General features: G+C 52.2%; 1 protein-coding gene across 5 annotated transcripts in view; it reads left to right on the top strand.

Moving 5' to 3' along the window:
• The first annotated feature begins 798 nt into the window (after positions 1–798).
• RAB6A (RAB6A, member RAS oncogene family) overlaps positions 799–13,728 on the top strand; it is an 88,046-nt gene continuing 75,116 nt past the window's right edge. For 4 of the 5 annotated variants that reach the window (XM_054399621.1, XM_054399630.1, XM_054399647.1 and 1 more), the window contains exon 1: positions 799–868. In XM_054399621.1, coding sequence (XP_054255596.1) covers positions 799–868 — 70 coding nt within the window. Of the gene's footprint in view, positions 869–1,981; positions 2,005–13,728 lie in introns of all 5 variants that reach the window. The other variant, XM_054399638.1, reaches the window with a different exon arrangement.

A 13,728-nucleotide genomic window follows, 5' to 3' on the forward strand; every position in this document is an offset into this window, starting at 1 on the left:
TGCCCTTCTCTGGACCTGCTCCTGCCCCTCCATGTCCTTCTTGTAGTAAGGACCCCAGGATTTTTGGCTTTCCCACCCAGTGCCCAGTCCAGTGTGACAATCCCTGCCCTGCTCCTGCTGGCCCCAGTCTTGGTAATCCAAGCCATGATGCTGGTGACCTTCTTGGCCACCTGGGCACTTGCTGGCTCATCTTCAGCTATTAACCACCCCCCCCCCCCCCCCCCCCCCCGCCCAGGTCCTTTTCTGCTGGGCTGTTTCCATAACTCTTCCCCTAGCCTGGCGACCCAGATGCAGTACCTGGCTCTTGGCCTCCATCCCATTAGCCTCAGCCCATGGCAGCCATCGTTAGGCTCCCGAGTGAATAGCCCCCCCGCTCAGCGCCCGCAGGCGAACAGCAAGCCCCACCCCCTGCCTCATCGCCCCGCCTACTCCCTGCTCTGATTGGTTGCCGTCACGCATGGGGCACGCCAGGACACGTAGCCGTGACGCGTTACGTCAGGGGCGGGGCGCAGGGCGCGCGCGCGGCCGCGGCGTTAGAAGGCGCCGGGAGCGCGGCGTGGGGGGAGCTGGAAGGAGTCTGGCCCTGAGGGGAGCAGCAGTGGCACTGCTACCACCGGCACCTCCTCAGCCAGCCCTTTGCTCCTCGCTGGAGCTTCCCTCCCGGCTTCCAACTCCTCGCAGCCTTCTCCAGAGAAGACAAAAAGAGGCGGAAAGAAGCGAGCGTAAGAACGGTCGCGGGTCCCGCCGCGGGGAGAGGAGCGAGAGCGGGGCGGCGGCGGCGGAGGAGGCTCCTCCATCATGTCGTCGGGCGGAGACTTCGGCAACCCGCTGCGGAAATTCAAGCTGGTGTTCCTGGGAGAGCAGAGCGGTGAGTCGGAGCCCGGCACGGCTCGGTTCGGGTCTCCCTCAGCCAGCGGTGTTGGGGCGGATTCCTCCCTCCCATCCCCACCCCTCCCACCGTGGCGGATCCACCCTTCTCGGGGGGAGGGGGCTGGGGTCGCGCCTGAGGAGATTCCCCCCCCCAACACACCTCGTCCTCCTTTGGCTGTGCCAAACCCTCAAGTTATGAGGGGAAAAACTGGCTTTGAGCGCCTTCCCCGCTGTCTGCCGTGGGGTGGGGGGAGGTAGCTTGCCTCTGCCACCCCCTTGCAGGAGCTGCTGTGGCCCTGTGGGTGCTGCTCCTTCGGTGACAGGGAGGGACCGAGCGTGGCTGGAAAAAAAAACCCACCCCAACCCTCCAAAAGCCAACAGCTACCTCTCCAGAAACAGTTGCTGATTCATTTGATCCCAGCCCCAAATCACGTTTTTGGGGAGCAAAAGTCTCAATCCCGATTGTTTTTTCCCCCCTGTAAATACAGCGAGGGGTTGGTGGGAATGGTGACTTCACGGCGTGGCAAAGTCGATCCAAGGCTCTAAATGTTTAATGCAGTCGAAATTTTTCTTTGGAATAAAAAACCAAACCCACCCAAGCCTTAACTGACGTGTCCTCCTCCCCTCAGCAGAAGGCCTCGAGCTCTGTTTGGAATCTTTTATGGAGTTCTTTGGGTTTATTTTTTTTGGGGGGGGGGGGAGGGTGGGAGAGGCGGGAGGGGAGAGAGGAGAAAATAAATATGAATTTGTTGGATGCTTTGTGTAATCCCTCTTGGATCTTTGACATCCTGAGTAGGAGCAAAATATTTTCTGTCTCAGGGTGGGGTATTTGCTCCCTCCAACCACCTTTGGTCTCTCTTGTGGTAGAAGATGATGAAATATTGTTGTGGTGTTGTTTGGTGGTGGTTGCTTTGTTTGTTTTTTCTCCCAATTACATGGATCTTGATGTTTCCTCACTCCTATGGAGGTGAGCTTGGTGCTGAGGCTGCTATTAAATGTTATTAACCTTTACATCAGTGGTTTTAGTCTGCTCCTTTTCATCTTACCTTTTTTTTTTTTTTTTTAACTGGGGGGGTGTTAGAACAGCTCTCTTCCATATTAAGGATTCAAGGAGCACAAGTTCAGCTGGGGTATGTTTTTTGAGGGGGGGAATATATCACCTGATTGACTTGCTGAGGAACTATTTGGCCAGCCATTTTAGGAGGAATTTGGAAGAGGGTCATGTGTGGAAGATAACTGAGTTTTGTTGTTTGGTTGGTTGGCTTTTTTTTTCTCCACACAAGGTGTTTGATAACAGGAATCTTAATTATTCCTCTGCCTTTTCAAAATACCTTCCCCCCCTATATTTCCTTCCTTTTCCTCTATTTCCAAGCTATGATTTTTGCCAAAGCTTTTTCCTCTGTGGATGTTTGTAGCACCTGGTGCAGATGTTAAATCGCAGCAGCTCTTTGCTTGCACGTGGATTTCTTGTCTCTTCTGGCAGACATAACATCAGATATCTACTTCCTCTAGTCTGTAAATTTTTTTCCCCCTTTCCTCCTCAGCTAATCATCTTGTGTTTATACTGGAAGGTTTTAAATAATTCCTGCTTTGCAGCATCAAATCTGGGCATTGAAAAAAAAGATTTTGTGGGTTTTGGGTACAAGGAAATACTCCAAACTCAAGATATATATATATATATATATATATATATATATATAGCTCCCTGTTTTTGACTGTGGTTTCTGGATGAGTTCAAACTGGTTTGGATCGAGCTGGTTAGGACCCAAGCAGCAGCTGTGGTGTGGGTTTCAGACCTGCCTTTGTCTCAGCTCCTGGGCGATGACTCTGTGACTGAGGCAGGGCAGAAGCCCTCGGTGTGTCCACGCAGCCCCACGGCTGCTGCAGCAGCAGCGTGGGCATGCTCCAGCACAGCCCTGCTGGATGATTCTCCTCTGCTGAGAGAGAAATGGCTTTTTTTTTTTTTTTTTTTTTTTTTTTCCCCACCCTTCCCTGAATTCAGCTTGAAGCTCTGTGGATGCTGCTGTCATGATGTCATCCTGTGTAATTTATTTATTTTTTTTTTCCCACTGTCCAAAGGGCGTAGAGCTCTCGTTAGAAATGGCTCCTGGAAGAATAAAATGCCCTAATAATGTTCCTCTGGACGAGTGAGATAATTGCAGTAGCATCTCTGATGGTGCTGCAAAGGGAGTTGGAGTGGGCTTTGCTTATGTGGAGCTCCCTTTGTCGTCCTTTGTTTGGAAAGGTTAAGGGGAAAATGTAGGAACCAAGTTTGGGTTTTTAATTGGAGCAGCTTTCGCTGAAGGTGGAGATCTCTTTGTACAACTGTTGCTGCCTTCTCTTCCTATTCAGCTCAAAGGTTCTCTGCCCTGTTGGGAGGCCTTAATTAAAGATCTATCCTACTGCTGGTGGTGGTGGGGAGGCTGAAGCCTTCTGCTTCATTTACATTCAGGGACTTTGCAATGACACAGGAAAGGTTCTGGAGGGCTGCGATGGCGATTTAGCTGCCTGCCTTCAGCCCTTCCGTGCCGACTGCACCCAGCCTCTTCAAATAAATGTCTGTGTTGTGGCTATGAAATTCTTCCCTGGAGTTCATGCAGCCTTTGCAAGCATTCCCTGTGAGATTTTTTTTAAAGTGAGATTGCACAGTAGGTGCAGTGATATTTTTTTTTTTTTCCCCTGCTGGTATCCTCAGTCCAATGCTGTATTACCTTGGCGTGCCTGTGCACTGCAGTGATCCTTCCCAGTTACCCTCACACAGCTGCAGATTCAGTGCTGAGATGCTGATTTATGTTTTTTTATCAGCTCCTTCTTTCCTTGCTCCCCCCAAACCTTGTCACCCTTATCAGCCACTCACATCCTCTGCCTGTATTGCACCAGCTCCTCGAGCGCTCGGTGCGGTGGTGAGCTGCCAGCTCCCTCTGTGGGTCCTGAGCCCTTGGTTACTGGGGATGTGTATGGGCTAAATGACAGGTCACTCACAGGCTCCCTTCAGGATTTATTGCAGGTCATTGCTTCCCAAGTCCTTGCTTCTCAACAGCAATATGGTGGTTGTGTCCCCATCTCAGTGCCCCTCCCCAGGCTGGTCTGCCTGCTTGCCGCATCTACTGAGGCTTCATCACGAGCCTGCAACATAATCCATGGCCAGCTAGAAGAAGCTTCTCTTTATCTCTCTCTTCTTCTTTGCTTCTATGATACATGTTTAAAAACACAGAATTGTTTCAGCTGGAAAAGATCTCTTAAGATCATTGAATCCAACCTTCAACCTAAGACCACCATAGAGCCTTGCAAGAAGGCATCCTCACCAGTGCTTGCCTTAATTCAATTAACTTTTTTCCCAATGATTGAAGATTAAACATAGTTTAGCAGTTTTAAATATGCTAAATCTTTCCTGAAAAGGCAGAGAGAGCTCTGTGCTGAGGGATTAGATAGAGCTGTGGTGGTGAGGAGAAATACGCTGCTTTCTGCCTTTGGTTGTGTTTTATCAGATGATTTTCATCAATCCTAATGCCTCAAGGTGAAGCAGTTCTGTTTTCTGGGTGGTATCAGTTGGTGTACACATCACCTGAGTTAGGGGGCTTGCAGTAAAGATGGTATCTAGTCAAATATTAATTACAGCTCCAATCTTACCTAGCATAGGAACATAATTTCTTTCTAATGCATATTTGAGTGAACAGAACAGAATGCTGGGGCACCACAAATGAAATATTCTTTCATCAGGAGGGTTTGTGCTGCAGCTTTTATTGGTGAGCAAGTCTGAAGGGCTTTAATGTGTACAGAAAGCAAAAGAAGACTGTTATCCCTTTCTGCCTTGCATAAGTTCTTAAATCATGGAATCATAGAATGGCTGAGGTTGGAAGGGACCTCAGAGCTCAGCTCCAACCTCCACCCCATGCCCAGGGACACCTCTCAGCCAGACTCAGCTGCTCAAGGCCTCATCCAGCCTGGCCCTGAGCACCCCCAGGCAGGAGGCAGCCACAGCCTCCCTGGGCAGCCTGTGCCAGACTCTCACCTCCCTCCTGCTGCAGAACTTCTTCCTCAGCTGCAGTCTAACCCTGCTCTGCCTCAGCTTCAAACCCTTCCCCCTTGGCCTGGCTCTAGACTCCCTTAGCCAAAGTCTCTCTGCAGCCTTCCTGCAGGATCCCTTCAGCTCTTGCAAGGCAGCTCTGAGGTCCCCCTGGAGCCTTCTCTTCTGCAGGCTGCACACCCCCAGCTCCCTCAGCCTGTGCTCAGAGCAGAGCTGCTGCAGCCCTTGGCTCAGCTTTGTGGCCTCCTCTGGCCTCCCTGCAGCAGCTCTGTGTCCTTCTTGTGCTGGGGACAGCAGAGCTGGAGGCAGGATTGGAGGTGGGCTGTGAGCAGAGCAGAGCCAAGGGGCAGAATCCCCTCTGCTGCCCTGCTGCCCACACTCCTCTGGCTGCAGCCCAGCACACAGCTGCCTGAGGGCTGCAGGAGGGCACTGCTGGCTCCTGGGGAGCTGCTCAGCACCCAGCACCCCCAAGGCTCTTTCTTCAGAGCTGCTCTCACCCCACTCTGCACCCAGCCTGGATTTGTGCCTGGGCTTGGCCTGACCCAGTTGCAGGCCCTTGCCCTGGGACTTGTTGACCCTCATGCAGTTGTCCCTCGCCTACCTCTGAAGCCTGTCCAGATCCTTCTGGCTGCCATCCCTGCCCTCAAGTGAGTCCCTGGTGCCACACTGCTTGGTGTCTCCCTCAGAGGTGCTGAGGTTGCCTCAATGCCACTGTCCATGCTGGTGACAAAGATGTTAACCAGCACTGGAACCAGTGGGACCTGAGGAACTCAACTTGTCACTGGTCTCCACCTGGACATTAACCTTGGTAATTTGATCTAATTTTCTGTACCAGGAATTGAGGTTTTTGACTGCTGAAAAAGCCTGACAAGTGCAAGGTAACTTGAGGAGTGTCTGGGAACCAGCAGTGAGCTGTTCTCTTGCATTGGTACAGGCACTGCTAACAGTGTGATGCCCTGCTAGATAACTGGGGAGCTGCAGGTGGTTTGTGTGTAACTGGTCACACAATTCAGCCCATCTGCAGGCACTGCCATCCCTGTGCAACTTCTAATCCCTATTTTTTTTTTTAAGGGATTCTCATCTTTAGGAGCTCCAAACAGCCACTAATTTATCTCACCAATGGTTTGAGAGGAGGGAAGGAGCTAAGATTTTAATTTCCTAATGTCTTGGGTTTTCTTTGGCAGCCTTCAGGTATTTGGGGTGTATTTGGACTATGCCCACAAGTTGCAGATTGCATTGGGTTGGAAGGGACCCTCCAAGGTCATCTTGTCCAACCCCAATGCAGTCAGCAGGGACATCTCCAACTAGCTGAGGCTGCCCAGGGTCACATCAAGTCTGATCTTGAATATCTCCAGGGACAGGAACCTCAACCATGCTCTCATTGTGAAGAACTTCTTCCTGATGTCCTTTTCTGGGATGCTGAATATTGTGCCAGTTGTTTCTTCTCTCCATCTCTGAAATGACCCTTCCTACAGTGATGTGTGGAAGAACAACATCAGAGTTGGAGGAAATGGCTTCAATGTTTTTCTGGTGCCTGCTCTCGTGGTGCCTTTTGATGCCTGCCTTGTTTGTGGAAGCCTCTGAAGGATCTTTTCTTCAAAGGAGGAGCAGCTGTCCCTTTCTGCACTTCCAAGTGTTTTTTTCTCTTTCTCTCTGAGAAATGATTTGTGAACTTGGAAGGAAAAGACCTTAGCCTTTGATTTATAATGGATTTTGTGTCTGCAGCCGGTGAGGTCTTTGCCATTTTACTGAGCACAGGATTCAGCTTCTACAAAGCTGCTGTCTGAAGCTTTTGATGAAGCTGAAAATGGGACTAACAGAGAAACAAAGGTGAGGAACCTCATCTGAGGCCACCTTAGCAGAAGGTCTAGCATTTGGAAAGCAGCAGAGCCAACAGTTGTCAGCCCTTCTTCCTGATCAACTGGCAGGCTGTGCTGCCATTCAGTGAGACTTGGTCCGGATGGAGAGTTGGGTGAAGGGGAACCTGATGAAGATCAACCAGGGCAAGTGTAGGCTCCTGCACTTGGGAAGGAACAACCCCCTGCACCAGGACAGCTGAGGGGGAGCTGCTGGAAAACAGCTTCACAGAGAATAACCTGGGAGTGCTGGTGGGCAGCAAGTTGCCCATGAGCCAGCAATATGCCTTGGTGGCCCAGAAGGCTGATGGTCTCCTGGGGGCATGAAGAATGTGTCCAGCAGGTCATGGAAGGTTCTACTCTGCCCTAGTCAGGCCACATCTGGAGTGCTGGGTCCAGGTCTGGGCCTCCCAGTTCAAGAGAGACTGGGAACTACTGGAGAGAATCCAGGGGAGGCTGGGGAGATGCTGGGGGGCCTGGAGCAGCTCTGGGAGCAGCAAAGGCTGAGAGCCCTGGGGCTGAGAGCCTGCAGAAGAGCAGCCCCAGAGGGGAGCTGAGCAATGCTCAGCAAGAGCTCAAGGGGCTGTGGGGGGCAAGAGCCTGGGGCTGGCATCTGCTGAGTGCTGCCCAGGGACAGCCCAAGGGGCACAAAGTGGAAGGCAGGAGGTGGCAGCTGGAGAGGAGGAGAAAGTTGTTTGGGGTGAGGGTGCTGGAGGCCTGGAGCAGGCTGCCCAGAGAGGTTGTGGAGTCTCCGTGTGTGGAGAGCTTCCAACCCCCCCTGGGCACTGTGCTCCTGGGGAGGCTGCTGTGGGGGCCCTGCTGGAGCAGGGGGGGTTGGACTGGGGGAGCTCCAGAGGTCCCTTCCCACCACACCATGCTGGGGTTCTGTGCTTAAAGACATTTGTTTTGTTGTGTGTAATGATTAAAAGCAAACCAACAAACCAAGCAAACAAAACCTGTGACTGGTTTGAAACATGACTCAGAAGACAGAATTTCACTGTTCTGACATCAACACCATCAGTTTTTTCAAGCCAATCCCCCAAATTCTCCTCCTGTGTCCTGTAACCTGCAAGAACCTTGTGCCAGCTGAATGTTTGTGGACAGGTCCAGGAGCTCTGCTGCATCTCTTCTGGTCTGGAGCAGGACAGGACTGAAAGCTTTGGTTTGAGAATGAATTGATAGACTCCAAATGATTACCAGTTTGACTCATCAGTATCCATCATTTATGGAAGTCTGAAGTCTACTTCACCAACCAACCAGCAGTCAAAAGATGGACTGGCAGGGAAAGGAGAATTTTTCAGGCCCATTTTCCTGATTTATTTACTGAGCTTCCACAGCTGAGATGCTAAATAAATGGAATCTTTGTTTTCCCTTCAGCATGAACCAAACTCTTCTGGCTCAGAGACTGGAGGGCCCAGGGACAGCTTAGAACTGAATCAATTCCTTTACATCAGATATTTTGTTTGTGTTCCAAGCATCATGGGCTAAATAGGTTTTGGAATATTAACTGGGGGGGGGGAAAAAAAGGCTGCTTTTGTCTGCTTCAGTAATCTTGTCTCTCACCCAAATGCAGCTTAGTGCATCAGGAATTAAAAATGCTGATCTGGGGAGCAAATATGACCTGAAATGTAATCCAAATAAATGTTTGGGTTTTTTTTTCACTTGTGTGAAGTATTTAAAGGCTCAGGAAATGTGTGAGGGATAGGGGCCTGTTGTGCTTGGGAAATTAACCAACTGAGAGATCGTTTTGAGGTGCAAATGGATTTGTTGTTGGTCATCAACCAACCAATGAAATCAGAGAATGGCTCAGGGTGGAAGGGAGCTCAGAGCTCATCTCCTCCAACCTCCACACCATGCCCAGGGACACCTCTCAGCCAGACTCAGCTGCTCAAGGCCTCATCCAGCCTGGCCCTGAGCACCCCCAGGCAGGAGGCAGCCACAGCCTCCCTGGGCAGCCTGTGCCAGACTCTCACCTCCCTCCTGCTGCAGAACTTCTTCCTCAGCTGCAGTCTAACCCTGCTCTGCCTCAGCTTCAAACCCTTCCCCCTTGGCCTGGCTCTAGACTCCCTTAGCCAAAGTCTCTCTGCAGCCTTCCTGCAGGATCCCTTCAGCTCTTGCAAGGCAGCTCTGAGGTCCCCCTGGAGCCTTCTCTTCTGCAGGCTGAACACCCCCAGCTCCCTCAGCCTGTGCTCAGCCCTTGGCTCATCAACCAGTAAAAATACCAACTTCAGAAAGTCAGCTATGCTCAAAGCAAAGCAGGATCATGAGTGGGGGTGAAATGGAGCGAATTCCTGCTCCTGGTGTTGTGTGGAACTCAGTGGGGTTTAAAACATGCTGCTGTTGGAGATGTCTGGGGATAAGACAAGGGCAGAATGGTTTGAGGGACAGCAGGGTTGGATTGGATTTTAGGGAGAAGTTCTTCAGTAGGAGTGTGATGAGACTCTGGAATGGGCTGCCCAGGAGGCTGTGGATGTCTCATTCCTGGGGGTGCTCAGGGCCAGGCTGGATGAAGCCTTGAGCAGCTGAGTCTGGCGGAGAGGTGTCCCTGGGCAGGGCAGGGAGTTTGGAGGAGATGCTCTCTGAGGTCCCTTCCCACCTGAACCATTCACTGATGATTCTATATGGACACATGGAGGTTTTTTTGGCATGCCACCAAGTTCTTGAGCTCCTTCCTCACTTCTGGCTGCCTCCTGTGGAGTCTGTTGAGCCAAGCTCAACCTCCAGAGGAGGAAGGAAGCCTTTCCCCAGCACAGTGGTGGCATTTGTTTAATTTGCCTCTTCAGGACCAGGCTGTAACTTTCCTTTTTTTGTGACCCTCCTTAGCCTGTCCTTTCTGCTGAACTGCTGTGATGAGTCAGTGCTGAGTCTGTCAGGATGCCAGAGGAGGATTTCCCAGTCTGCTGGACAGCCTGGAAAGGCTTCTTGGAGTTGTGGCATTACCCCAGTGTGATGCTTACAGTGTGCATGAGGGAAGCAGAGGAATCCATTGTGTCATGTCCTGAGTTTGACTTCTAGAAGTAATCTTTACAAGGCCAAACACAAAATCATGGAATCATAGGAAGGACCTTAAAGCTCATCCAGTCCCAACCCCTCTGCCTTGGGCAGGGACACCTTCACTAGGCCAGGTTGTTCATGTCCCCATTCAGCCTGGCTTTGAGCACTTCCACAGCTTCTCTGGGCAACCAGTTCCAGGGCCTCACCAGCCTGGGGAAGGAATTCTTCCTAATATGTGATCTAAATCTATCTTCTTGCAGTTGGAAGCCATCACATCTCCTCCATGCACTCCATGCCTTGTAGACATCCCCAGCCTCCCTGGGCAAACTGTTCAGTGTCTCCCCACCCTCACTCCAAAGAATTTCTTCTTAATCTCCAGTCTCAAATCTTCCCTCTTCCAGCTTCATCCCTTGCCCCTCATCCTATCACTCCAAGCCCTTGTCAAAAGTTGCTCTCCTGGAGGCCCCCTTCAAGTACTGGAATGCTGCTGTAAGGGCTCCCTGGAGCCTTTTCTTCTGCAGGCTGAACAACCCCAACTCCGAGCCTGTCTTCACAGGAGAGCTTCTCCAGCCCTCTGATCATCTGCATGGTCTCCTCTGGACCCACTCCAAGAGTTCCACATCCTTCTTGTGCTGGGGTACCACAGCTGGACACAATCCTTGAGACTCAGTAGGGATGAGAATGAAGTAAAGAGAGCAGATGATCCAAAGTCCCTTTCCTTCTTTTAGAGCATTTTTGGTGCTTATAGCTTCCTCCTCTAGTCCTATCCCAACACCCAGCTCTGGAAATGCCACTGGCAGCTGCAGTGGAGTTGAACTGGCAGCTCTTGAAGCAAATCCTGCTTGACCTTGGCTACTCTCCTGAGTGCAGGTGCACACTCCTGCTGCCTGTGGTTATTGCTTCCATTTTAGTGCACAGAGCTATCTTGTCTAGACCATGCTTTTGCCAAGGAAGCTTGGACCAGATGATCCTTGAAGTCCCCTCCAGCCTGCTGTTCTGTGATTCTCTGATGCCTCTAAAGAGTTCCATGCCTTGACAAGATGCCAGTATCCCCTGGAGATGCCACAGAGCTATTCTGAGCCTTTGCAGGCTCCTGGTGTTCTCTCATCCAGACATGTGTGGGTGTCATCAACACACAGAATTAAAGCTTTGGTTTAAATCTAAAGGATATTTGCCTAGAACTGAAAGAGTTGGGAAGAAATCTTGGAGGGATACTGGTGAGGCAGGTAGCTCTTATCTTCATAGAATGGCTGAGGTTGGAAGGGAGCTCAGAGCTCCTCTCCCCCAACCTCCACCCCATGCCCAGGGACACCTCTCAGCCAGACTCAGCTGCTCAAGGCCTCATCCAGCCTGGCCCTGAGCACCCCCAGGCAGGAGGCAGCCACAGCCTCCCTGGGCAGCCTGTGCCAGACTCTCACCTCCCTCCTGCTGCAGAACTTCTTCCTCAGCTGCAGTCTAACCCTGCTCTGCCTCAGCTTCAAACCCTTCCCCCTTGGCCTGGCTCTAGACTCCCTTAGCCAAAGTCTCTCTGCAGCCTTCCTGCAGGATCCCTTCAGCTCTTGCAAGGCAGCTCTGAGGTCCCCCTGGAGCCTTCTCTTCTGCAGGCTGAACACCCCCAGCTCCCTCAGCCTGTGCTCAGAGCAGAGCTGCTGCAGCCCTTGGCTCATCTTTGTGGCCTCCTCTGGCCTCCCTGCAGCAGCTCTGTGTCCTTCTTGTGCTGGGGACAGCAGAGCTGGAGGCAGGATTGGAGGTGGGCTGTGAGCAGAGCAGAGCCAAGGGGCAGAATCCCCTCTGCTGCCCTGCTGCCCACACTCCTCTGGCTGCAGCCCAGCACACAGCTGCCTGAGGGCTGCAGGAGGGCACTGCTGGCTCCTGGGGAGCTGCTCAGCACCCAGCACCCCCAAGGCTCTTTCTTCAGAGCTGCTCTCACCCCACTCTGCACCCAGCCTGGATTTGTGCCTGGGCTTGGCCTGACCCAGCTGCAGGCCCTTGCCCTGGGACTTGTTGCCCCTCATGCAGTTGTTCCTGTGACTCCCATCTGGAGCCTGTCCAGATCCTTCTGGCTGCCATCCCTGCCCTCAGGTGAGTCCAGCTCACCTCAGAGCTTGGTGTCATGGCCAAGCCCATCCTCTCCAGTGTGTGGGCAAACCTGCTAATGAAGAAATGTTCTTGGCTTTCAGTTGCTCTTTCCCATGGCCTGAGTTGTGACCACTTAAAACTTTTGTCCTGTCACCATTTGTGGCCACATAATTGAGCCCAGTTTCTCCTGATGGATGTTCTTTGTTAATGGCTTGCTTCTAGGACAGCAATCAGTGATGGCTGCAGCACAAAAACCCCATCCCCACTCCCAGCATCTCTGTGATTAATGCAGAGACCACTTTATTCCATTCCTCTAAATGCTTCCTGCTCTGCTTCCTGTGCTGCCTCTCTCTGGGGCTGAGCTACAGCCAGTTCATTTTCTTAATGTTCTTGACACAACACAAAGGGAAAGGAAATTCAATCTGGAAGAGGTGGAGCTAAAAGAAGAGGAGTCCTGGGCGGGTGTGGTCACACAGACAGCTCCAAGCCCTGCCTGCTGCAGCACTGAAAGGCTTCCTCTCAGGCTGATCTCTGCTGAGGGGGATCCAAGTAGCTGCTGCTGGGGTTGGGAGGCTGAATTCATAGATTCACAGATGCACAGAATGGTTTAGGTTGGAAGGGACCTTAAAGATCATCCAGCTCCAGCCCCCTGCCATGAGCAGAGACACCTCCCACTGGAGCAGGTTACTCAAGGCCTCATCCAGCCTGGCCCTGAACACCTCCAGGGAGGGGACATCCACAGCCTCCCTGGGCAGCCTGTGCCAGTGTCTCCCCACCCTCCCTGGAAAGAATTTCTTCCTCATCTCCAGTCTCAATCTCCCCTCTTCCAGCTTCAATCCATTGTCCCTCATCTTGTCACTCCCAGCCCTTGTCAAATGTCCCTCCCAAGCTCTCCTGTAGCCTTCCTGAACTCCTTCAGGTACTGCAAGGCAGCTCTAAGGTCTCCCTGGAGCCTTCTCCAGGCTGAACAGCCCCAACTCTCTCAGCCTGTCCCCATAGGGGAGGTTCTCCAGCCCTCTGATCATCTTCATGACCTCCTCTGGACCTGTTCCAGCAGTTCCATTTCCTTCTTGTGCTGGGGGCCCCAGAACTGGAAGCAGTGCTGCAGGAGGGGTCTCAAGAGAGCAGAATCCTCTCCCTAGTCCTGCTGGTCACTGGGTCCTACAGGGGCTCTGAAGCTGTCAGCTCAGAAGCAGGCAGGCAGGGTTGTGTTAACCTGGGCTCAGAAGTGTTTCTCTGCAGCTCGTAGGGTGAGGCTCTTCATTTGTTTTAATGAAGCTTCTGCCTTCTCTGGGAGCAGAAGGTCCTCCCTCATGAATGACTCTGTCTTCTTCTTTGTGGCCAGGAGAAGCCCAGCCAGTTGGGGATGGGAGCTGTTGTTCTTAATGGCTTAGCAGAGGAATCAGAACTCAGTGGCTGATGGAATCAGCCAGGGGATGTCTGAGGTGATGGAGGAAAGGGGGGAGAGCCAAATTTATCAAGAGCATTGCCCTGGTGAGACCACATCTGGAGTATTGTGTCCAGTTCTGGGCTCCCCAGAGGGAGCTCAAGAGGGAAAGGGAGATAATGGAGAGAGTCCAGTGGAAGCTAGGAGGATGCTGAAGGGACTGGAAGATCTGTGTGATGAGGGCAGGCTGAGAGCCCTGGGGCTGGTTAGGCTGGAGAGGAGAAGGCTCAGAGGGGACCTGCTCAGTGTCTGCAAGTGTCTGAAGGGTGGCTGTCAGGAGGGTGCAGCCAGGCTCTTTCCAGTGATAGGACAAGGAGCAATGGAGGGAAACTCAGCCCCAGGAAATTCCACCTCAGCATGAGGAGAAACTTGCTTGGGGTGAGGGTGCTGGAGGCCTGGAGCAGGCTGCCCAGAGAGGTTGTGGAGTCTCCTTGTGTGGAGAGCTTCCAGCCCCA

Source organism: Indicator indicator, chromosome 1 (genome assembly GCF_027791375.1).
Source record: "Indicator indicator isolate 239-I01 chromosome 1, UM_Iind_1.1, whole genome shotgun sequence".
Lineage (NCBI taxonomy): Eukaryota > Metazoa > Chordata > Aves > Piciformes > Indicatoridae > Indicator > Indicator indicator.